This window comes from Podarcis filfolensis (genome assembly GCF_964270895.1).
Source record: "Podarcis filfolensis genome assembly, chromosome: 5".
NCBI lineage: Eukaryota > Metazoa > Chordata > Lepidosauria > Squamata > Lacertidae > Podarcis > Podarcis filfolensis.
Genome location: NC_139608.1, coordinates 97,312,844 through 97,332,880, shown reverse-complemented (window position 1 = coordinate 97,332,880; position 20,037 = coordinate 97,312,844). Strand labels below are relative to the sequence as shown.

General features: G+C 41.8%; 1 protein-coding gene across 10 annotated transcripts in view; it reads left to right on the top strand.

Annotated features, from left to right (window-relative positions):
- The window catches only part of PHF21B (PHD finger protein 21B), a 176,860-nt gene extending 157,296 nt beyond the window's left edge, over positions 1 to 19,564 (top strand). For 6 of the 10 annotated variants that reach the window (XM_083615695.1, XM_083615696.1, XM_083615698.1 and 3 more), the window contains 7 exons: positions 3,161 to 3,237; positions 4,473 to 4,527; positions 6,947 to 6,969; positions 8,220 to 8,378; positions 12,322 to 12,397; positions 13,104 to 13,207; positions 16,418 to 19,564. In XM_083615695.1, coding sequence (XP_083471821.1) covers positions 3,161 to 3,237; positions 4,473 to 4,527; positions 6,947 to 6,969; positions 8,220 to 8,378; positions 12,322 to 12,397; positions 13,104 to 13,207; positions 16,418 to 16,645 — 722 coding nt within the window. In that variant the 3' untranslated portion in view covers positions 16,646 to 19,564. Of the gene's footprint in view, positions 1 to 3,160; positions 3,238 to 4,472; positions 4,528 to 6,867; positions 6,970 to 8,219; positions 8,379 to 12,321; positions 12,398 to 13,103; positions 13,208 to 16,417 lie in introns of those variants that run through there. The other 4 variants (XR_014548625.1, XR_014548627.1, XR_014548626.1 and 1 more) reach the window with 3 other exon arrangements.
- The last annotated feature ends 473 nt before the right edge of the window (positions 19,565 to 20,037 follow it).

Sequence of the window (20,037 nt, the reverse complement as noted above, 5' to 3'; positions counted from 1 at the left end):
TTGTGCAAGATGCTCCTTCATATGTTGAGATATGTATAGAGATGGAAAGGCCTGGGGGAAAAAACGGAAAAATTTGAAAAAACAACAATCCATGTTCCCCCCCCCCTTTTTCCGTTTCCCCCCCCAAAGCCGTTTCCCCCCAGAAAATTTGGGAAAAACAGTTTGATATAGTTTGAATATTCAGCACACTTTTTTCTCTCCATTTTTTCTGGGGGGAAAAAGGGCTTTGGATAATTAAAAAAAACCAGGGGAAACCTTGGTTTGTTTGTTTTTCCAATTTTTCCAGTTTTTTCCCCAGGCCTTCCCATCTCTAGCTATGTATCACTGGTTCTCAAGATACCACTACCCAGTCATCAATATCAGGTGGAGAATGGGATTTCCAAGCTCATGTAGCCAGTCACTTAGTAACTCTCTAAATCCAAGATACATCAAACTTATTTAAGACCCATGGAACGGAGTAACCAAACCAAGCACCATATGAAGAAAGCGAATGCAGAAACTAAATTCACCAAGTTCTCCCCTGAAGAGGCACAAAGCATAGAAACGCTCTAGTTCTTAAAATCTGAGAGGCTTCGGGGAAACCAGAGGGACCTGCTATTTGGGCAAATCCTTTGAGACTTCACTTGTCCCTGGGAAGCCCTGACATTTCTTGCAGCAAGTCCACATTCTGTGAAATCAAGGAAACAGGCGGCAGTCGTTCAGCAGAGTCTTCAGGAGACCATCAGCACAAGCATTTCTGCTTGTCTGGTGGAACCATCTTTCCTCTCCTCGCCCCACATGCTGTCCTATGGGTTCTGCCAACCCTCTAGAGCAGCTTTGGGGGAGTTGTGGGGAGAAAAGAGGAGGGGGAAGCCCACTAGTGAAATGGGTTGGTTGAATCTGGCCACATCATGTGTTTTTCCTCACAAGGCAAGTGCTGGGGGAGACACTTGCTGGGGAGGAATTAGCAGGAAGGCGGGAGCACCTAACTTGTTGCTCACTCACTGATTCTCCCCTGCAAATGTCCCCCCCCCCCCCGTAATAAAATTTCCCCAGTCAGATTTTGAAACTGGAAGAAACCCAGCTAAGAGGAAGTGCCTAGTGGGTACATAACATCTGCACTGAAGACTTGGCAGGTGTGGGAGGCGTTTAGCACCTCCTGCCAGTTTGCCTTACAAATGTCCCCTCCATCCCTGCATTTGTATCATCATCATCATCATCATTTGTTTATACATACATACATACATACATACATACATACATACATACATACTTACCTATCCTTTTTCCCTGACAGGGGCTCAGGGAGGCTTAAAGATTTTTTTAAAAATTAGGTACTTGAACAGCAGCAGCAGCAGCTGTTGACATCTGCCAGCTGCCATACATTCTGATGACAACATGCATATGAATGCAGCTTTTGCAAGAGGGATAGCCATTGCTACCTATAGAAATCTGAACTCTTTTTGTACTTTTACAACTAGAATACACAAACACTGTGACTCCTCAAAACATGACAACTCTCCTACACACTGCTTCAAAGAAGAAAGCAAAGCAACTCCTCAAAGTTAGCCTGTGTTAATATTATATTTTAATGATGTAAGTTGGGGGCATAAATCTGGGTTTCTTCACCTTTTTCTAAGCGAGGTTTTGAACCAAATACGTCTACAAATTCAGCTTTGATATTTATAGTCTTTCTTTCCCCTTCTCTATGAGGGAAACAAAGAAAACCTGCAGTGCCTTTTGCAACAGCCGAGATACAAAACTGTGAGAAGGATGTGTTTGTTAATGGGCATAGAGGCTTGAGTGTTAATGAAGCTTTTCATTCTGACCTTGTTGTCCAAAACATTAAAAAGCTTATAACTAACTTAATAGCTCTGATCACTGAATTCTTTTGTCTGGATGCCCCTTTAATAGGATACTAGTTGGGCTCTTAGTGTGATTTGTTATTGGGGTATTGCTGGTTTTTGTTTAAAGAAACGAATCCTTGTAAGATTGCAAGCTGCTATGGCTCCAGGAATATAAGGATTGCCTTGGTAAATTAAAACAAGGATTGAAGGGCCCAGTAGGCTGTCTCCAACCATGGTTGACCAAATGCTTCTGGGTGCTCAAGAGCAGTGCCTGATGGTGAGGGCCCTCCGCTGCTGTTTACCCCAGTGTCTGGTATTCAGAGGTATATAGCCTCTGATATAGTTGTCTAGTCAGGTCTTCGCTGTCTTGTCTTCAGGAGAAGAAAAGGCTAAAGGGTAAACCCTACATAAATCTGGATTGTAGTCTCCAAGACGGTTGTATGGCGCCTTTTCTACCTCCTTCCGTCAACTCCTGCAGCCAAGCTGGTGCCAAACGTCTTCCACTGCTTTCCTTTGGACCACATCAGTGGGGCTGAGATGAGGCCTTGTTGTCTGGGTAGCCCAGGACCTCCATACACACTGCCCAGGATTGCTCCCCAGGGTGCAATATTTGGTGCTGCTAATGCAGCAGTTTGACTTCACCCCCAGAGGTGCAGTCCATTGTCTCTCGAGACAGACAGATGCCAGCAACAACAATTTAGGTATTGAGCTATGCCAGTTGTTATTAGACATCTGTGAATCTGTCTGATAATCAAAGGATTCTCATTTAGTAGCCATTATACCAGAAGTGTGGAATCTTTTTTCATCCCAAAGGCCACAGTCCTTCGTGGGTGACCTCCTGGGGGGCACAACAGCCATGGATGGGGCCAGGGACAAAAAGTGGGGAGAGCAAGAGGTGCAACACTTACCTTTGAGTGTAGGTGGCATTCCAGCCTTACAAAATGCCCACCCCTCCATCCATCTCAAGGACACAGTCTAGCCAGGCAAAAGCACTTGAGGGTGCAGAGCAGGCTGGTGAAGGGGGTGACCTGGCGGCAGGGGTGGCCCTGGGAAAGCTGCAAGGCCCAGATAAAGAAGGCTTCAGGGCCATATTTGGCTTCAGGCCTGAGGTTCCAGACTGCTGCATTAAACCATATTGTGAATTTCAGAAATAACTTCAAACACAAAATCTGACAAATTATCAGGGCCGCTGCCCAGACAAGCAGTAGAAACTAAACATAAGGTCTAAGCAGACCACAAGCCAAAAGTCATCTGACTAATGAGTTGTATCTGAAAAAAATTGTTTTCAAATGATCACACACATACAGAGATAATGTTTCATAAATTGATTACAGAAATCCAAAGCAAGCGTCAGGAGAGGAAAAGAAGAAGCACAGCCAACCCAGCCTACAGTGGGCTTTTGGAAACAGAGGTAAGTCTCTTGTCTTGTCGCTTTTTCATTCCGCTTCACTTCTGGTCCTTATTCACGTGACGCTAGAGTGACCACAGTAGTTTCCCATTACAAAATAAAAGCACGTCCCTATTACAAAACAAGACTTTAAAACAGCATAGTTGCCATGGTTTATTGTATTATGAAGCAGTTGAGAGAAACACTTACATTGTCAGTGTTTCCCTGGTTGGGAGCGTGACAGTCTGATCAGTTTCCTACTGGCTTAAATGTATAGGATAGACATGGATTTCTAAACCCAGTAGCATCTTGACATTAGCTCTGTGCATTTACCACCCACAACTCAAGCTTATTTCATGGGGAAGGAAAGGCTAAATCTATCCCACCATCTACTGTTTAGGAAAAGTGAGATTTAGGGGGGAAGGGAGACTTCATTGTTTTGATTCGCCAAGGAATGGTTCAAATTGGGATTGGCAATTGCAAGTGAAAGTAGAAAACACTTTAAAAAGCCCCCCCCCAGCCCAGTAGTTTCTGACGAATGTTGCATGTTCAATAAAGCAACCTCAATAAATGTTTCCTGTGATGCCGGTTTTATCTAATTCAGTTACAGCTAATGAACTAGTAATGGGATCACTTATTTCTTTTGTATGCGACTGACATAAATTTAATCTTAGCAGTTTTGGAGAAGTGGAAATACAAATTATGTACATTTCTTCTTTTCATGCTTCTGGCATAACATATGGTGAAATACGTTGTGGACTTTAAAAATACAATTTCGTTAAAAATCCACTTTTGAAAAGAACACATTTATGCCAGGAACTTGGGAAGATGAAGCACAAGGCACTGTTTCTTTAGGCTATTTAAAGCTGACATTTGATAATGACGTTAGCTGACATTCATTGAAATATTTATTTATAGCAGTATATATTGCCTTTTCTTTTGTAAAAGGCCCTGATTCTCACATCAGCATATATATATATTCTCTTGCATGGAATTCCTTGCTAGAAAGGGAATGCTCCTGAAGGAAGTTGTGTTTAACCCACAGATTTAACACAGAATACCACAACTGCTCCAGGAAATGTTCATTTTATTATGGGATCTCCCCAACACTCTGATATAGAATCCCCTTTTTTAAAAGTATGTATGTGCATATTATTGACACCCATGTGTGGATAGCTCCTGAACATGCCCTCTCAGTTGGACCTGGTTGTTGTTGGAAGAAATGTCTTAGTCAATGCTATTCATGTTATCTTTTGCAGAGGAAACGTCTTGCATCAAATTATTTGAACAATCCCTTGTTTCTGTCCGCAAGAGGTAAGAGCTCTGAATTATTGGAATGGAAATATAGGTTAGTACTCCACACTTGAAATAATTACAGTAAAATTGGTTTTTTAGCATCAATAAACAACAGGAAAAATAAAATTAATTTTACATTATATATCTGTATCCCCTCCAGAAGGAGTTCTGAGAGGTCAGAGGGAACACCTCCTCTTTATGACAATTTACATGAGTCAAAAAAGGGAGCTGCACTTTGTAAAATTTACCCTATTGAAGTTTAGCCCTAACTACTAGATATGTATGCCAGCTTTTCAGCTAACAAGGCAGAAATTATTTTGAGCTAAAATATATGAATATTTGAGAATTGGACTCTAGCCTATGAGAGCTCATGTCATAAAAGTTGTTGATCTTTAAGGTGCCCCAGAACACCTGCTTCCTGGGGAAAAAAATCATTCTTGCTTCACTTTTGTAAATCCATTTCTTTGGACAAGAAATTCTATTAGGTGTCTTATTGGCCAAAGTACATATATTCTGCACCTTGTTCTAGAACATGTAGGTTTGTTTAATATTTGAGCTTTTAATGCAAATTATACAGTAAATCATCCTGAAAAATTAGAAAGGAAAAAACCCCCTGAAAACTATGAAATGCACTGTATATTTAAATAATAATTTTATGTGCTCCTTAGCTTAGATAAAGCCTGAGTTTTTAAGATCTAACTTCATTCAGTCTAATGAAACTGTTACCTGTTTTGAAAATGCATATGATATTGTTGTAGTATCATAGTGGGACTGGGCTTTACAACTGACTAGTAGAAAATTATGGCTGACTACCAACACTGATGAAAATGGATGTGCCACTGCTTTGGTCTATCTACCCCAATTCTGTGCGCTCTTGACTGGAGGCAGCACTGTATGGTCTTAGGTAGAAATTTTCCCAAGCTCTGTTACCTGAAACCCTTTTAGCAAACTCATGAAAATTGAACCCAAGATTCTATGTATGCAAAGCATGCACTGTACCCATGGTATTAACAGCAGCAGCAGCAGCAACAACATCATACTGGAGTACCTAGACCAGCACAATGTTTGAGCATTGTGCAGCACTAAATAGCAAATTACTATTTACCTCTTTCTTGCTAATTTACAGGATAAACCCAGTTTTTCTGTTCAGCCGCTGAAAATATGTACACAATGCTAGTATAGTCTGCACTTCATTCCCATTTTTGCCCCAGATTAATATTGTGGTAATGGGATGCGGGTTGTGGCAATGGGACGTGGGTGGCGCTGTGGTCTAAACCACTGAGCCTTGGGCTTGCCGATCGGAAGGTCGGCGGTTCAAATCCCTGTGATGGGGTGAGCTCCCGTTGCTCGGTCCCTGCTCCTGCCAACCTAGCAGTTCGAAAGCACGTCAAAGTGCAAGTAGATAAATAGGTACCGCTCCGGCGGGAAGGTAAACGGCTTTTTCATGCACCTGCTCTGGTTTCGCCAGAAGCAGCTTAGTCATGCTGGCCACATGACCCGGAAAAACTGTCTGCGGATAAACGCCGGCTCCCTCGGCCACTTAAGCGAGATGATCGCTGCAACCCCAGAGTCGTTCACGACTGGACTTATCTGTCAGGGATCCTTTACCTTTACCTTTTTAATATTTCTAGTTTCTCGGGGCACTTGCGTACTAATATTTTTTGCAGATGATCTTCTCCCGAAATCAGAATATTGATCAGCTGCAGGTCATGTGTTCAGGGGAGTTATCCCCGTCCTGATTGTTTCTAGCTCACACAAGGGTTGCTATGAAAGACGGAACTAACATTTAAAGCATTGGTAGCTTTACATTCCAGCAGTGGGAGGTATCTCATTAATGAAGCGCTCTTGTTGCACTTCTGGTTATCCCTGCCTTAGATGTGTCCTTAGAGTAAATGTTAGTACCTCATTAAGGTGCTGCTAACCTACTTGGGAATAGGCTGGGCAAGTGTCTGTGTAGTCCTTCTCCTTCTCCTTCTCCATTACCAAACCCTTTTTCATTTGATTGGAAGGCGACTGCATATAGCCACTCATCTTTACTGACATCTCTCTAATTTCTCTTGCTGAGCTCTTTCAGGGAGAGCGTTGTCTCTGATCTTGCACAGCCCTGCCCTGTGAATGTCTTGCATGCATCACTTGAGTTCTTTGTGTGTATGGGCATGTGAGTGCAATTCACACATTCAATGTGAACAAACAAAAAGTGCCACAATCCTGAGAAGAGGAAACATACATGAAGAGGGAATGCAAAAAGCTTAGTATAAGGATAAACTAAAAAGGGGGGAGTGCATGTAGGGTTACTTGGACAGACATAGCCTGACTGATTATAACCTTCTGCTCATACATAGTATCCTTTTATCATAGCCTACCTAAAATCCCACCAAGCTGGGGATCTAAGCCCACTGCTCCTAACCTGTGTTCTGCCCTTCTTTCATAATGCTAGCCAATGAGGATCCATCTTGGCAGGTATGTTTTACCACACCTTGTATATTGCGAGGGAACAGGGTCTTCGTTTAAGCTTTTTTTTTAAAAAAAAGTATTGTGTTGTTGTCTGTCACTCTGGGCCTTTTCAGTTGTCACATACTAGAGTGTACATTTGTAAGTACTATTGTCACTGCCCCACTGCTGTCCAGGGTAGTTTTGCCAAAAATGCAGGGAGTGCAATGGTCAGAGAAATGACTGGAGGAACAATACTTGGGTTCACACGTCCTCTGTCCACTGCAAAGAACAACATTTTGTTTTTATCTGTATGCAGAATCTCCCAGGTTCCATTACTTGTCTCTCCTGGCTTTTTAAATCTAGCAGAGGGGGTCTGACTGATTTGTCCCTGCTCCCTTGAAACAGCCTAAAGACCCCTTTGACAGGAACAACTATTGACCAGTCACAAATACCCCCTTTTTGGGAAAGGTGGTGGAAAGGGTTGTGATGGAGCAGCTGCAAGCATTCTTGGATGACACAGATTATTTGGAGCCATTCCATTCTGGGTTTAGGCCTGGCCATGGAGCTGAGTCAGCCTTGGTCTTCCTCATGGATGACAATTGCAGAGAGGTGGACAGGAGAGTGCAACCTTACTCCAGATTCTTGAATTCTTCTGATACCATTGGCCATGGTATACTCCTGAACAGCCTGAAGATTCACCACTGCAGTCTAGTGATCACACATGGAAAACAAACAGACAGCAAATCGGAGAATGCTAACCTTAGATTTCAGGATCCCATCTATCAACCTAAATGATGCTTCCAGGACCACACAGTTATGTTTTTCACAATCACAGATTCTTCCACAGCACTGTACCTACAATCCTATATAGATTATGTGTGATGTTGACAACCTTCATAACACAGGCAAGTTAACATGCTGACAATATGTCCACCATAAACCAAGAGCCACTGAAGACATATCTTTAGCAAAATCAGTTCATCACCATAGAAACAAATCTCTTCAAAATAATTATTTCCCTTCTGTTTAGAATGATGTCTCCTGTCTCCAAGATTTTCATGCTCAGGAACAATGTGTAATAGTTGGGGTGGTGCTGTCAGGCTTTGATCATTGATATGAAGTAGGAGTGCTACAAATATACTAAGGTCTCATTTTCATCTATTTAACTGGACTTGTTTGGCAAAGTGGTGAGTTTATATCGCCACAGTCCACTTGTGGAGAGCTCCTTCAGTAGATCAGCTGAACAACCTGCCTCCTTATGCTTTTGTGTTTCGCAGAATGAGGTCAGCCATGATGAATATTGTTCAGCATGTAAGCGTGGTGCCAATTTGCAATCCTGTGGATCATGCCCCAGAGCCTATCACCTCAACTGCTTGGACCCTCCCTTGAAGACTGTCCCCAAAGGGGTCTGGGTCTGTCCTAAGTGCCAAGAAAAGGTGAGATGCGCCTTTTACTGTAACTATCCAAACCAGATCTGGGAGTTGAGTTGTGTACAGATACAAATTTGATGAGCTCTATAAAGGTTGACCACCAGTGCAGCTGAAATTAGTCTTCACCAAGTCCCACTAAAAGTAATGGAACTTAAATATCACTTACTTTTTATATTGATTTTTATATTGAGGAACTATGCTGGATTTAGTCCTTTTAGTTGGTACAGTATCCTCCATACCTTATTCATTTTGTAAAAAATCCTAAGTCCATTAGTATTGATTTGCCTAAGGTTACACAGTAAATTCACTATTGCTCCCTGTTCTGTAAATATCCCATTGAAGTAATTTTTGCACAGCAAATCATTCACTTTTGAGTATTCAGGGTAAGAGGAGAGATAATGTCTAAATCTAATCACCTGAGAAATCCCAGGCTGCTCATCTCCTGGAAGAACTTCCAGAAATATGGTCTATGGTGTAGTCAGTGCAACTCAGTATCAAATACCCACCATCTTTATGGTAAGTTGATTTCAATGGAAGAACTTTAAGCACATGCTTAAGTCTCTTCCAATGAAATCATTGAGTGACTTAACACCAGCTTCCTAATGATATCCTTATCCATAGTAGGACAAACTTAGCCCCCCATTCATAGAAAAATTCACTGTTATCGGTCTAATATACCCAAGAAAGCTATAACCAGCACCATTAGTATTAATATTTATATTTTTTTAAATGATATTTATTAAGAGTTTCAAAAATACAAAAAAGAGAAGAAGAAAAAAAGAAGAAAAGAAGAAAAAATACATAAAAACCAATACAACAACACAACAACAACAACAAAAAGAAAAATACAAATCCCATATTACATATCTTTATCTTTCATTTGCTTATTTCCTTGACCTCCTCACACCTCCCTTTTTGTGTTCTAGCTTAATTAGTTGTTTCAGCAAATTCTTTCCATCTTTCTCACTTTTTATTGAATAATTTATCTTAACAGTCAAACCTATTAATTAACTCAGCAAATCCTTTCCATCTTCCACCATATTCTGTTATTCAATTTGCCTTAATTTGTTTAACCTTATCTTACCGTAAAATACCTTAAAACTTAAAACTTAATACTTATGTCATTTCTACTAAAGCCAGATAGTTTCATTCCAACATTTTCCCTAATATTCATTCATTTTACACTAATTCCCAAAATAGAAATTTTTCTTTATAGACATTCTTCCAATTTTCATCCAACGTCTCTTCTTCCTGGTCTCGGGTTATGTCAGTCCTTACTGTCCATTCCATCTAGTCCATCAACCTGGTAATCTTATGTCCGAGGCTCTTAAATCTCTTCCATGCCCCTTCTGCAGATCTTCTTCTTCTTGTTTATACTTGCACTTTTCCTTGTCTTTTGTTGGTCTCTTTCTTAACTTCTTTCCTTTCTCATTGGGGAGTAGGTCTCTGGGGGATTCCAGCCGATAGTTATCTCCATCTCCCCTCATCAGACCAGCCCATTCCCCACAGTCCCACTCCCCACAGTCATCAATGTAATCCAGAAAATAATTAACAGCATATTTCAAAGTCCCTCCAAAGTTAAGAGCCTCCTCAGCTCCAGGCTCCCCCTGGCCCACTCCAAATTCAATCTTCCAAAACAGTGGCTTATGCTCCTGCAGGGCCTCGGATCTCTCCATTTGTATTACTTGAGGTGCAACCGCCACCTCCTCCATTATCATCTGCCCTTGCACTTGCCCAGTCGAACCAGTTTCCTGAGTTGGTCCCTGTATGATTTCTGTGTCAGTATTCCCTGTTTGTCCGCATTTACTGACTACACCAGTCATCAAATCCAACTTCTCATTCATCAGATCCATCTTCTCATGCAACTGCTCCAGCAAAGCATTTGTCTTACAAAAAGCAAGCACCAAGACTTCCTCCCAACACATTTTTATTCAAGGTCAGAAGACTGGTCCCACGATCTTAATCTCGCAGCTGCAAAGTCCCCTAGTAGACTGCAGCAACAATTTAACAAGCTCCCTCTAGAGGAGACAATTTCTATTTGTGTCCATCTTTTTAAAACATATCCAACCAAGGAAAGTTACTTTCATTTTTCAAATATTTTGTTTCTTTAGGATGCAAAAGGCAACATTGGAATCAGTTTGTTTCTCTTTTTTTAGCTATCTGTCAAAATGTTCCATTCACAGTCAATGAACGTCTCCAACAATTTCTGTCTCTGACACCCCGTTCCCAGGTTTGAGACGGTGGAAACTTATTTTTCTTTTACTCCCTCTCCTGCAGGCTTGAACAGTCAAAATCCCCCCCCCTTTTCTCCTGCTTCCAAGGGGGTTTTAGTGGTTATAAATGAAGGAAATTTCGACCTTTACAAATGACTTTCCAGGCTATTAGCTTACAAGGTTTTTGCTTCAGTCTATTTACAAAAAGCGGAAGGCGGACTTCCTGTTTTAAACCTTCCCGCTTCGGTGCCAAATTAGGGTGTTTCTTAATCCAATTTTCCGTTTCTACTCACGGGTACTTGTTTAGAGTCCAATTGTCCACAGGAAAAAGTCAGCGCTCTCCGGCAATGGCTATGCGGCTTCCTTCCGTGAAAGTAACAATCAGTTCGCAGCACCGCGCTTCTTACCCCACTTCGCTCCGGAGCCCCAAAATGGGTTTCCCCGCGAGTAGGGGAGGCGCTCCTGGTGCCCTGCCGAACCCCACATTCCCAGGCTTCCTCCACCTGGGATTTCTAGCGGGTCCCCACCTTCGCCGCGGCGGGAAGACCCAGTTTCCACGGAGCCAGTTCCTCCGGTCGGAGGAACTCCGCCATTCGCCGATGGCGCTAACCCGGAAGTCCTGTATTAATATTTATATTAAGCATAACACCACTTGCAAGTTAAAAATAATGCCTCCACTGATAATTTTCTCTTTTATTTATATAGTATACAGTGGTACCTCTGGATGCGAACGGGATCCATTCCGGAGCCCCGTTCGCATCCTGAGCAGAATGCAACCCGCGTCTGCACGTGCACGGGTCACAATTCACCGCTTCTGCGCATGCGCATGACGTCATTTTGAGCGTATGCGCAAGTGGCGAAACCCGGAAGTAACCTGTTCCGTTACTTCCTGGTCGCCGCGGGAGACAACCTGAAAAGATTTAACCTGAAGTGTCTTTAACCCGAGGTATGACTGTAACTGCAAAGAGAGTCATCAGTGTCAGTAATAGCCTATAGTATAAAGCAGTGCCGACAGCTCAACACTTACTCTCCTTTAAAGACAGAGCAGGTTCTACTCTAGACATAAAGAACAATTAACACAATTAACTGCATTTGATCCCCAGCACCTCATGAGGGGGGATGGACCCCAAAAGCTGTGAGACTGGAAGCATCCGTTTTTTCCTGGATTTGTGATGAGGGGACTGCAATCCCACATAGTAATTCATCATGGTTGAGGAAGACCTAAACATGAAGTTTTGGAAGACTTACACGAACCTTTAATGCATTTTTTCCAGCACTGTCATGGTACACTTGGCTATCACTAGAGGGTTAAGCCATCTTCAGTGATCATGGATGCTAAAGAAACTGCATATGCAATCATATAAATTCCCTACATTTGCTGACCAGTTCATGCAACCTTCTGTTTATATCATTTTGTGACTGTATATGTGAGCATGTGAAGAAATTTGGCGAGGTGAACCAGTCTGGTTGTATTACAGATGCCATTTGCTAGACTTACCTTGACAGAGAGTTTTGTTCTCTCTTTGTGGAAAGGCAAAATATAATTTCTAAATATATTTCCATGCTTTTCATTTTACAAATCGGCAAACTAACTACTCTTACGGAGCTATTACATAGTCCTGATATAATCAGCTTTTGAGGAATAAATTGGAGGGTGGCAATTCTAAACGATTGTATGCATTATAACATAAGTGTGCCCTTGACTTGTTTGAATCCGTTATTTCCTGAAATTGTAGGTGTTAAAGAAAGATGAAAATGTGCCATGGGCTGGAACTCTGGCGATTGTTCAGTCCTACGTTACTCATAAAACAGGTATGAACTGTAGCAATTGATTATAAGAAATGGTTTCTCAAGTGTCAGCAACTTCAAAATGGAGTCGCCTCAGGGGGTGGATTGCAAGGGTCTCGGAAATAAGGCATCATCCGAACACATCTGTACTTGTCTGATGGAAGGGTTTCCCAATTACTGTTCTAACACATCTGAATTGAGAGTTCACAAACTCGGAGGTGGACTAGGGCTGTGTGTGTGTGTGTGTTTCACATAGGAGACAAATACCGTTTTTCGTTTGTGGGTCAGAGGAGGGAATTCTCACTGTAACCTTTCTACTTGAAAGAGAGAAGGTCACAGTGAATTGAGGCCGTCTGCTAGCCCATTCATGCAACGGCATTCTAATTAGGTGGGTGCTTTCTGTTCATTGATGACTTTGCTTTTTGTCCTTAGCACATGAAAACCCCTTGAGTCCTTGAGCTCAGTGTAAAATATGCACATCCGCCACCACCCATTATGAATATTTTACTTGTGTCCTGTGACTTTTGTTGTTTTTACTGTACCTCCTTCAGACTGAGTTGTTAGCACTGTGTGCACTTGTTTATCAGCTTAACATATTTGACAGTATCACCAAATGCTTCTTCACTAGATGGGTCGAAAGGGGCCCTCCCAAGGCATCTCTTACACTCCTCTGTTACATTTTCCATCTTAACAGCCATTCATTGCCTGCTTTCTTGCCTTTGCTTCACAGTCAAAGAAGAGGAGAAGAGGAAGTTATTAAAGAGAAGCAGTGAACTGAGGGGAGAACACAGGAAGCTAGAGGAAAAAGAACACTTTCTCAATAATGCAATGAAGGTATCGTTTCTGGCTTATGGCTTATCCTGAAAAATTGCCCAGGCACTTGCTACTTTTCAAATCAAGAGAAATTAGCACAAGTGGACAAATCTGAATGTTTCTTTAAATTTCTGGACAGCAGGTCACTGAAACCTTACCTCCTTAAACTTGACCTATGGGTGTGTGACAGATGGGTGGGGCATCTCAACTGTTAAGTCACATGGCATCACAGTGGCATCAGGTGGTATTTATTTCGCCTTTGTGGTTTGAAATCCTACTGCACAGGCAGAAGATGTGTGTGGTGCTTTGCGAGCCTGACCATCAGCTGATTTGTAAGGCTTGTGTGCTCAGTGCCCAGGGAGAGCTGGGTACAAGGCTGGCAAAGCTCCATGATTGGCGCTTCCCAAGCACCAACAAGCAGCGCATCAGTGGTGCCTGAAAAGCCCCCTTTTGCCCGAGCTCTGTCTTTACCTTCCCCATAGCTGGCATCAGGTGTGGGGCAGGTGGCCATGGCTTGGCTGAACCTGCCTCATGGCCCAAATGGGGGGAGCTCCGCGAGGCTTCCCTGTCCTTGTTCCACAGAGAGTAAAGAGAACTTAAGCCCAACTACCTTTTCGTGCATGCACACGAAAGCTTATACCAAACTTAGCTGGTCTCTAAGGTGCTACTGGACAATTTTTAAATATATTTCGACTGCGTCAGACCAACACGGCTACCTACCTGAATCTTAAGCCCACTAATTTATTTGGACGCATATGGTGGATTGTGGCTACTTTCTTCTTGTGAGTAAGCGGGCCCCAGTTGGCTAAATCCAGCTGTGTTGGCTAGCAGGCTATTAGGAAGGTGTAGTGCAGCAGCTGTGCTAGTCCACCATCAAGGAAGTCATTATGCCACAGGATCATTGGCAGATTCTCTGATCTTGAACTTTTGCATCCTAGTGACTTTCTCTGAAACATGAGCTTTGCACTGGTTTACAGCCTAAGGCTGCAGTCCTGTGTGAACTTATGTGAGAGTAAGTCCTGTGGAACTCGGCGACACTTTACAGTTAAACTGCATAGGATTGTGGTGTAAATAAATCCTTGTTCTTTGGAAGGTAGACCTGAGGTCTTTTCTTCCTCCTCCCATCTTCATTGTTTGTTCTCTGTTACTCCAGTGGTCACTTGAACCTTAATCCCAAATGCTATACATTCAGCAAACCATATTCTACAACACTTTGAAAACATGTTTAAATATTTGCCCATGAACATGGGGGGAAAGTAGTATGGGGGGCCATTGTGACTTTTGCACAGATTTTCAAAGAGCTAAGCCCAAAGCACGTTCCAAAATAAAGAAGCTAAGCAGTATTACAAAGGGGACTTCAGTGTTGCAGATTCTTGCAGATAATTAATTACGAATAACACAGATTAGGAAAACGCTAAATTTCTACAATAACAGCAAACATGCTTTAAGGTAGATCAGCCCTAATATTGGAGTTGTTGTTCTTGCTCAAATGGGAATTTAGAAGGGCTACATTTATAGCATTGGTGCACCCCACAATTCAGAAGACCAGTGAGCAATGTATGAGGTTTGATCATCTGGTGTGTGTCTATATGTATTACATTTATTTTGAAAATTAGAAGTAGCATTTGCATCTGTAGCTAGTCACATTTTGTTCAACTGCTGCTCTCATTCAGGAGGGACACCCATCAATTTTTCATGACATTTAAAAGAAAATGGGAGGCAAAGTAATAATTTTTTAGAAGGCAACTTAGTGGGGTGTGTTCCTTTTAACTGTGCAGACTTAGTAATATAACCATGTACATGCCTGAGTCCATAACGGCATGGACTGAAGACTCAATAGATTCCTCTGTATGTGCGACTGTGTTATGTTAGGTAGAGAGTAGAATTAGAAAATGAAAAGGATGCATACTTCATTGTTCAGATAGAAGTTTTGGCTGTTGACTGCAGCAATGCAATTCCACATAAAGACCTCAACTGATGAGAGCAATCAAAAATATTATGCTACAAAATGGCTTGGTTCCTGAGGTTTTCATTAAATTAAAATGGAGCAATTGAGAGCCTAGATCCAATAAAATGGAGAATTAAATTAAAAAGCAATTGAATTAAGTGGGACACATAGAGACCGAAAGGTAATGGGCCCTGCACTTTGCAGTGTGAAATATTACATTGCAAAATTTTATATTAAAGTATAAAATGAAAGATAACGTATTCAAGGAAGCTTGTGGGAGATTGTGCCTGGATTGTGCCTGGAGATTGTGCCTTAGTGTTAAGAGGGGATGCCTGTATTATATTTAAAGTTAATGCGTGCAGATAATTCCCATTTTCACTGATACTACAACTTTTGTGCTCATATAACATGTAAAAGTGATGCAAGATAAGAACTTCTGTCGATGCATCCAAGAGCATGCACAGTGTAACCAGTGTTAAACTAAATAAAGTTTAAACGGAGGATATTTCTGACTGGATCTAATAACAGGAGGAATATGTTTGTCAATTACATGCACGTGTTTTCGTATGAGGGTGTCATGTCCATTTCACTTGCTAAAAATACTCCTCCTCCTCCATAAGGGTCAACCAATATTCATGCCGAAGTGTGTGGACTATATTAAATAAATTCCATTTGTATGTAAACCGACATCATCTGTTCAGTCTATCCAGACTGAAGGCACAATCTGCCACAACCTTCCTTGAATACGTTATCTTTCATTTTATACTTCAGTGTAAAATTTTGTAATGTGATATTTCCCCCTGCCCAACCCTTAGAACAGCAAGTCTCCGTGCCATATCCCTAACTGCTTCTGAAGGTCTCTTCGCTTTCAGAAGTGATTTGTCATCCGGTGTTGAGAGTAGTGGGCAAGAGAAGCGGCCTTTTGAGAAATCCCTCTGGGCATGTAGAATTAATAGTGCGGGTCTTTGGATTCCAGCCAGTGGAAATAAATAAAATCATAAATCTTTGTAGATTGTGCATTAATTCAGATTTGAGAGTGGCTTTGACTAGAATCCCCCTCTTCAATCAACATAAGCATGCATTCAGGCAGGGCTGGGGAGGGGCGAACGTATCCTTAAGCTCTACCCTTCAAGCCCCCGGCTTGCGATTCCGACAGGATGCTTCAAGGGGGGCCACGGTGCAACTCATTTATTTGAGCTTGCCCACACAAAAGCATGTTTGCAGGGAGAGTGTTTTGACACCCAATGGAATGTGTTCTTACTCTTTCTTTCCGCCTTTGACAGAAGTGCTTAGAGCGAAAAAACAGCCTATTGGCCCAGCAGAAAGGGGTTCAATCATCGCTGGAACGCCTCAAAACTCTCATTAGACTGATACAGAATGAGCAGATGATTCAGGTTACCATGACAACCACCACCACCTCCTCCCTGCTAACCGTCCCCTGGATCAAACCGTCTTCTGCCTCAGCTGCTGCCGTACACAAAGCCTTGCAGCCGACACAGGGGAACAACTGACAGGGGCTGCCTGAAAACCTGGTTTTTCTTTTTTGAAAGAAAACAAAAGGTGAACTTTAGATAGATGCAAACACAATAGCTGTGGAAACACTGCAACTGCATCGAGAAGGAGACTTGAGGGGAGGCAGGGGAACAGAAAGACTTTGTTGTCAATTTTTATTACACCAGGATGTTGGGTGAACCACCCGGTTGACTTCGTTGGTGTCATGGCAACTTTCTACAAAGCAGATCCTGCTGCAGTTTTCTATTGCTGAGATATTCTGTACTTAGGATATTCTTTCTTTCTTTTGTTGCATTGGCCTTAAAGTATTTAATGGATAAGGAAAATGAAGCGGCATATGTTGGCCAATGAGGGGAGTGCGGTGGTGGAATGGAATGGAGCATCCTTGGGGAGGGAAGGTGGACTTTAAAAAGTTCTCATTTTGAAGGGAAAATAGTTTTAAAAGCAAAGAGATAGTTAGCTAGTATGCAGGTAGTTGGTAGGGGGGTGCAGGAATGGTTAATTGGTGACAGTGAAAAATGGAATAGCTTGGAAATCAACATGGATTCCTGATATTTTTCTTTTAAATGAACAAGGTCTGCCACATTGATTCAGGTTGAACTGGACAAGGGGCTATTTGAGAAGAATTGCATTTGTGGGACACTCACAGAGCCTTCAAAATCAAATCATTTTTTCAGTATTATAGTTGAGAATTACAGATATTTAAATAAAAATGTATGAAATTAGCATTTCTAGTGAAATATTGAAGTATTTTCATGCTGATGCTTCTTGTATATGCGTTCTGAAGTATTTAAAGAGGTATGCCTGTAAAACCCCTTAATTTTGCAGGACCTTTCAACTTATTTTGCTATTGATGTATTTTTCTCATGGAGTTTTTTGTGCAAGGTTTAGCATAAACCATAATAGTGACAAATATCTTCAGCAGGTTGGATCTTTATTATTATTTTGAGCGGGGACGGGGTCAGATTTTTTTTTTAAAGAAAGAAAGCAAATAATCTTTTTTGCTGCTGCTTTTTTTTCCTGTCAAGACAGTACAAATGATATGCCAAAAAACTTTACACTTTTGTACTGCATTTTTATTGTAAAATAGGGAATGTGAAAAATGATTATTCTTTATTTTGTTTTATTTCACTTGCAGAAGTATCTGCTAAATAGTACAGGAAATAAACTGCCTCAAGGGGTTGTTTCATTTATTGGATGTATCAGGAGCTGCGGGGGAGGGGTGGGCTGTCACATTCTAAGTAATCGGTTGCTTTTTGGAAAACCTTTCCTTTTTATATTGTTTGTTGATTTTTACCACATGTGACATGTTTAGCACTAGCCTGAGAAAATACTGGAGAAACTGCTTTATTCCCCCTCCCCTCTAGCTAGTCTTCCGATGCAGCAAGCTCAGTCTGGCCCCATCCGGCCAAGCGGCCTCTGCTGGTGCCCTGAGGCCTACCTCAGAAGTTAGTGGTGGACAAACCAGTTTCCCCTTAGCATAACTTTCCCATCCTGTAACCCTGTGAGGAGCACCATATCGGATTCCAGGGGTTGGGGGATTCACTCTTGAATATTCAGGATGCAATCTTATACATGTCTACTCAAAAGCTGGTGCCATTGATTCCCATGGTACCTTTTCCTAGGTAAATTTACATAGCAGAAGTGATAACCTCTGGTTTGGGGGGCCTAATCTGGCCTCCAAGACAGTTTTTCTGCACCCCAAAGATTTTGCCAATTTTTTCAGCAGTGACAAACAGAGAGAGGGAGTGTGTGTGTGCTGGGGTGGGCAGAGCCCAACATGGAGGAGGATGCAAAAACCCCTCCCCAGGGAGGGGCAGCAGCCTCTTTCCTCAGCTGATCTGCATGGATTAGCTGAGGAGGGAGGCTGCAAGTGTGTAGGACTGCAAAGAGGCCACACTGACGGCTGGCATGCAGCCCCTGAAGGATTGGCTATGAGGAAATGTGGCCCTCGGTCACGAAGGATTAGCCAACTCTGGTGTATAGGATTTGAAGTCCTATATTACAAAGTAGCAGTGTATTTTAACAGCATTTGTTGCATTACTTTTAGTAATTCACAATTATAGCATCTTTCTCAATACTAACACAGCCTTGTTTGTTTGTTTGTTTGTTTGTTTGTTTGTTTTAAACAAATGGATTTGTGCCTTTGGCATGCATACCTAAGACGCAGACCCATTTTAAATATATATATGACAATAGCAAGTCAGCCTGTAGAACCAGCGATTTGGCCAGAAATATAAGTGCTCCTGAGAAATAATTTGAGTGGGGTCAAAACCTCAAGGAAGGGCGTAGGGTACTCTGCCCACCGGCCCTCTCTAAATGTTGCCCCTGTGTTTAAGTAGGTCTGAAGCAAGAATCCATTTCTGCATTCCACAGGTGAAGCATCTCACAATGGCCTATCACACGGTGCCAATAAATCAAGGGATTTGGCTTTTTATTAATTGATTGGGGGGTCACCCAGCACTAGGCAGCACACGGTCCCTTCAACCATTTTCACAACTCCGGGAGAAACTGTGCAGTACTATACAAATCTATTTTAATACACTTAACACTCTGTTGAACAAGATTTTTATATTCTTTTATTGACAAACAAAAGTGAACTAAGTAAAACACGGTTGTGATACATTGGTTATTGTATGCCAATTTATGCATTCGAACGTGGCTTGCAATGTAAATGTTTTCAGGTTCAATGGTTCTTTTTCTCCTTCTAAGACGAATTTAAAGAAAAGGGGAAAGCACAGAAAGTTGATTTAATGTGAAAACTTTCTGAAGTGTTTTTCTGGGACTGTTAAAAGTAGTTATTTTGGAAAAGGGACTGTCCCGTGGATAGTGTGCATAGAAAACAAAAGTGTTTGTCTTAAATATACCAATGTAGTTTACTTCTTTATGATGAATTAAAACTTGACTGACAGATTTAATACTGGTGTGGTCCCTGGAATGTACGTGCAGCTTCCAAGCACAGCCTGTGCCACCCTGAACAAGGCCAAAGTGTGTTGCTGGGGCCCCTCATTCCTGCTTCCCCTCACCATCCATGGCAACCCCCTCCAACAGTCCGCATGGGAACTCTGCCCACACGGCATCATAGGTAATAATTTCTTGTTCAATAGAAATGCCATTGTCAAGATTTGGTTCTTCATTCACCAATTTACACACCAGAATCAAAATGGTCTCAAAAATAAACTGTATGCCTTAATTTGCCCTCACATTTAATTGCAGTCAAAAATGTTGCCCGAGGGGACTTCAATCCTAAAGACAATAAAGAAAGGGATAAAAATGAAAACTCTCATTATTACAATACCTTTACATAAATCTGTGCTGCAACCACACTGTACACTCTGACAACCAGAACTGTGCACAGTATTTCATCATCACATCTCAAAAAAAGATAATG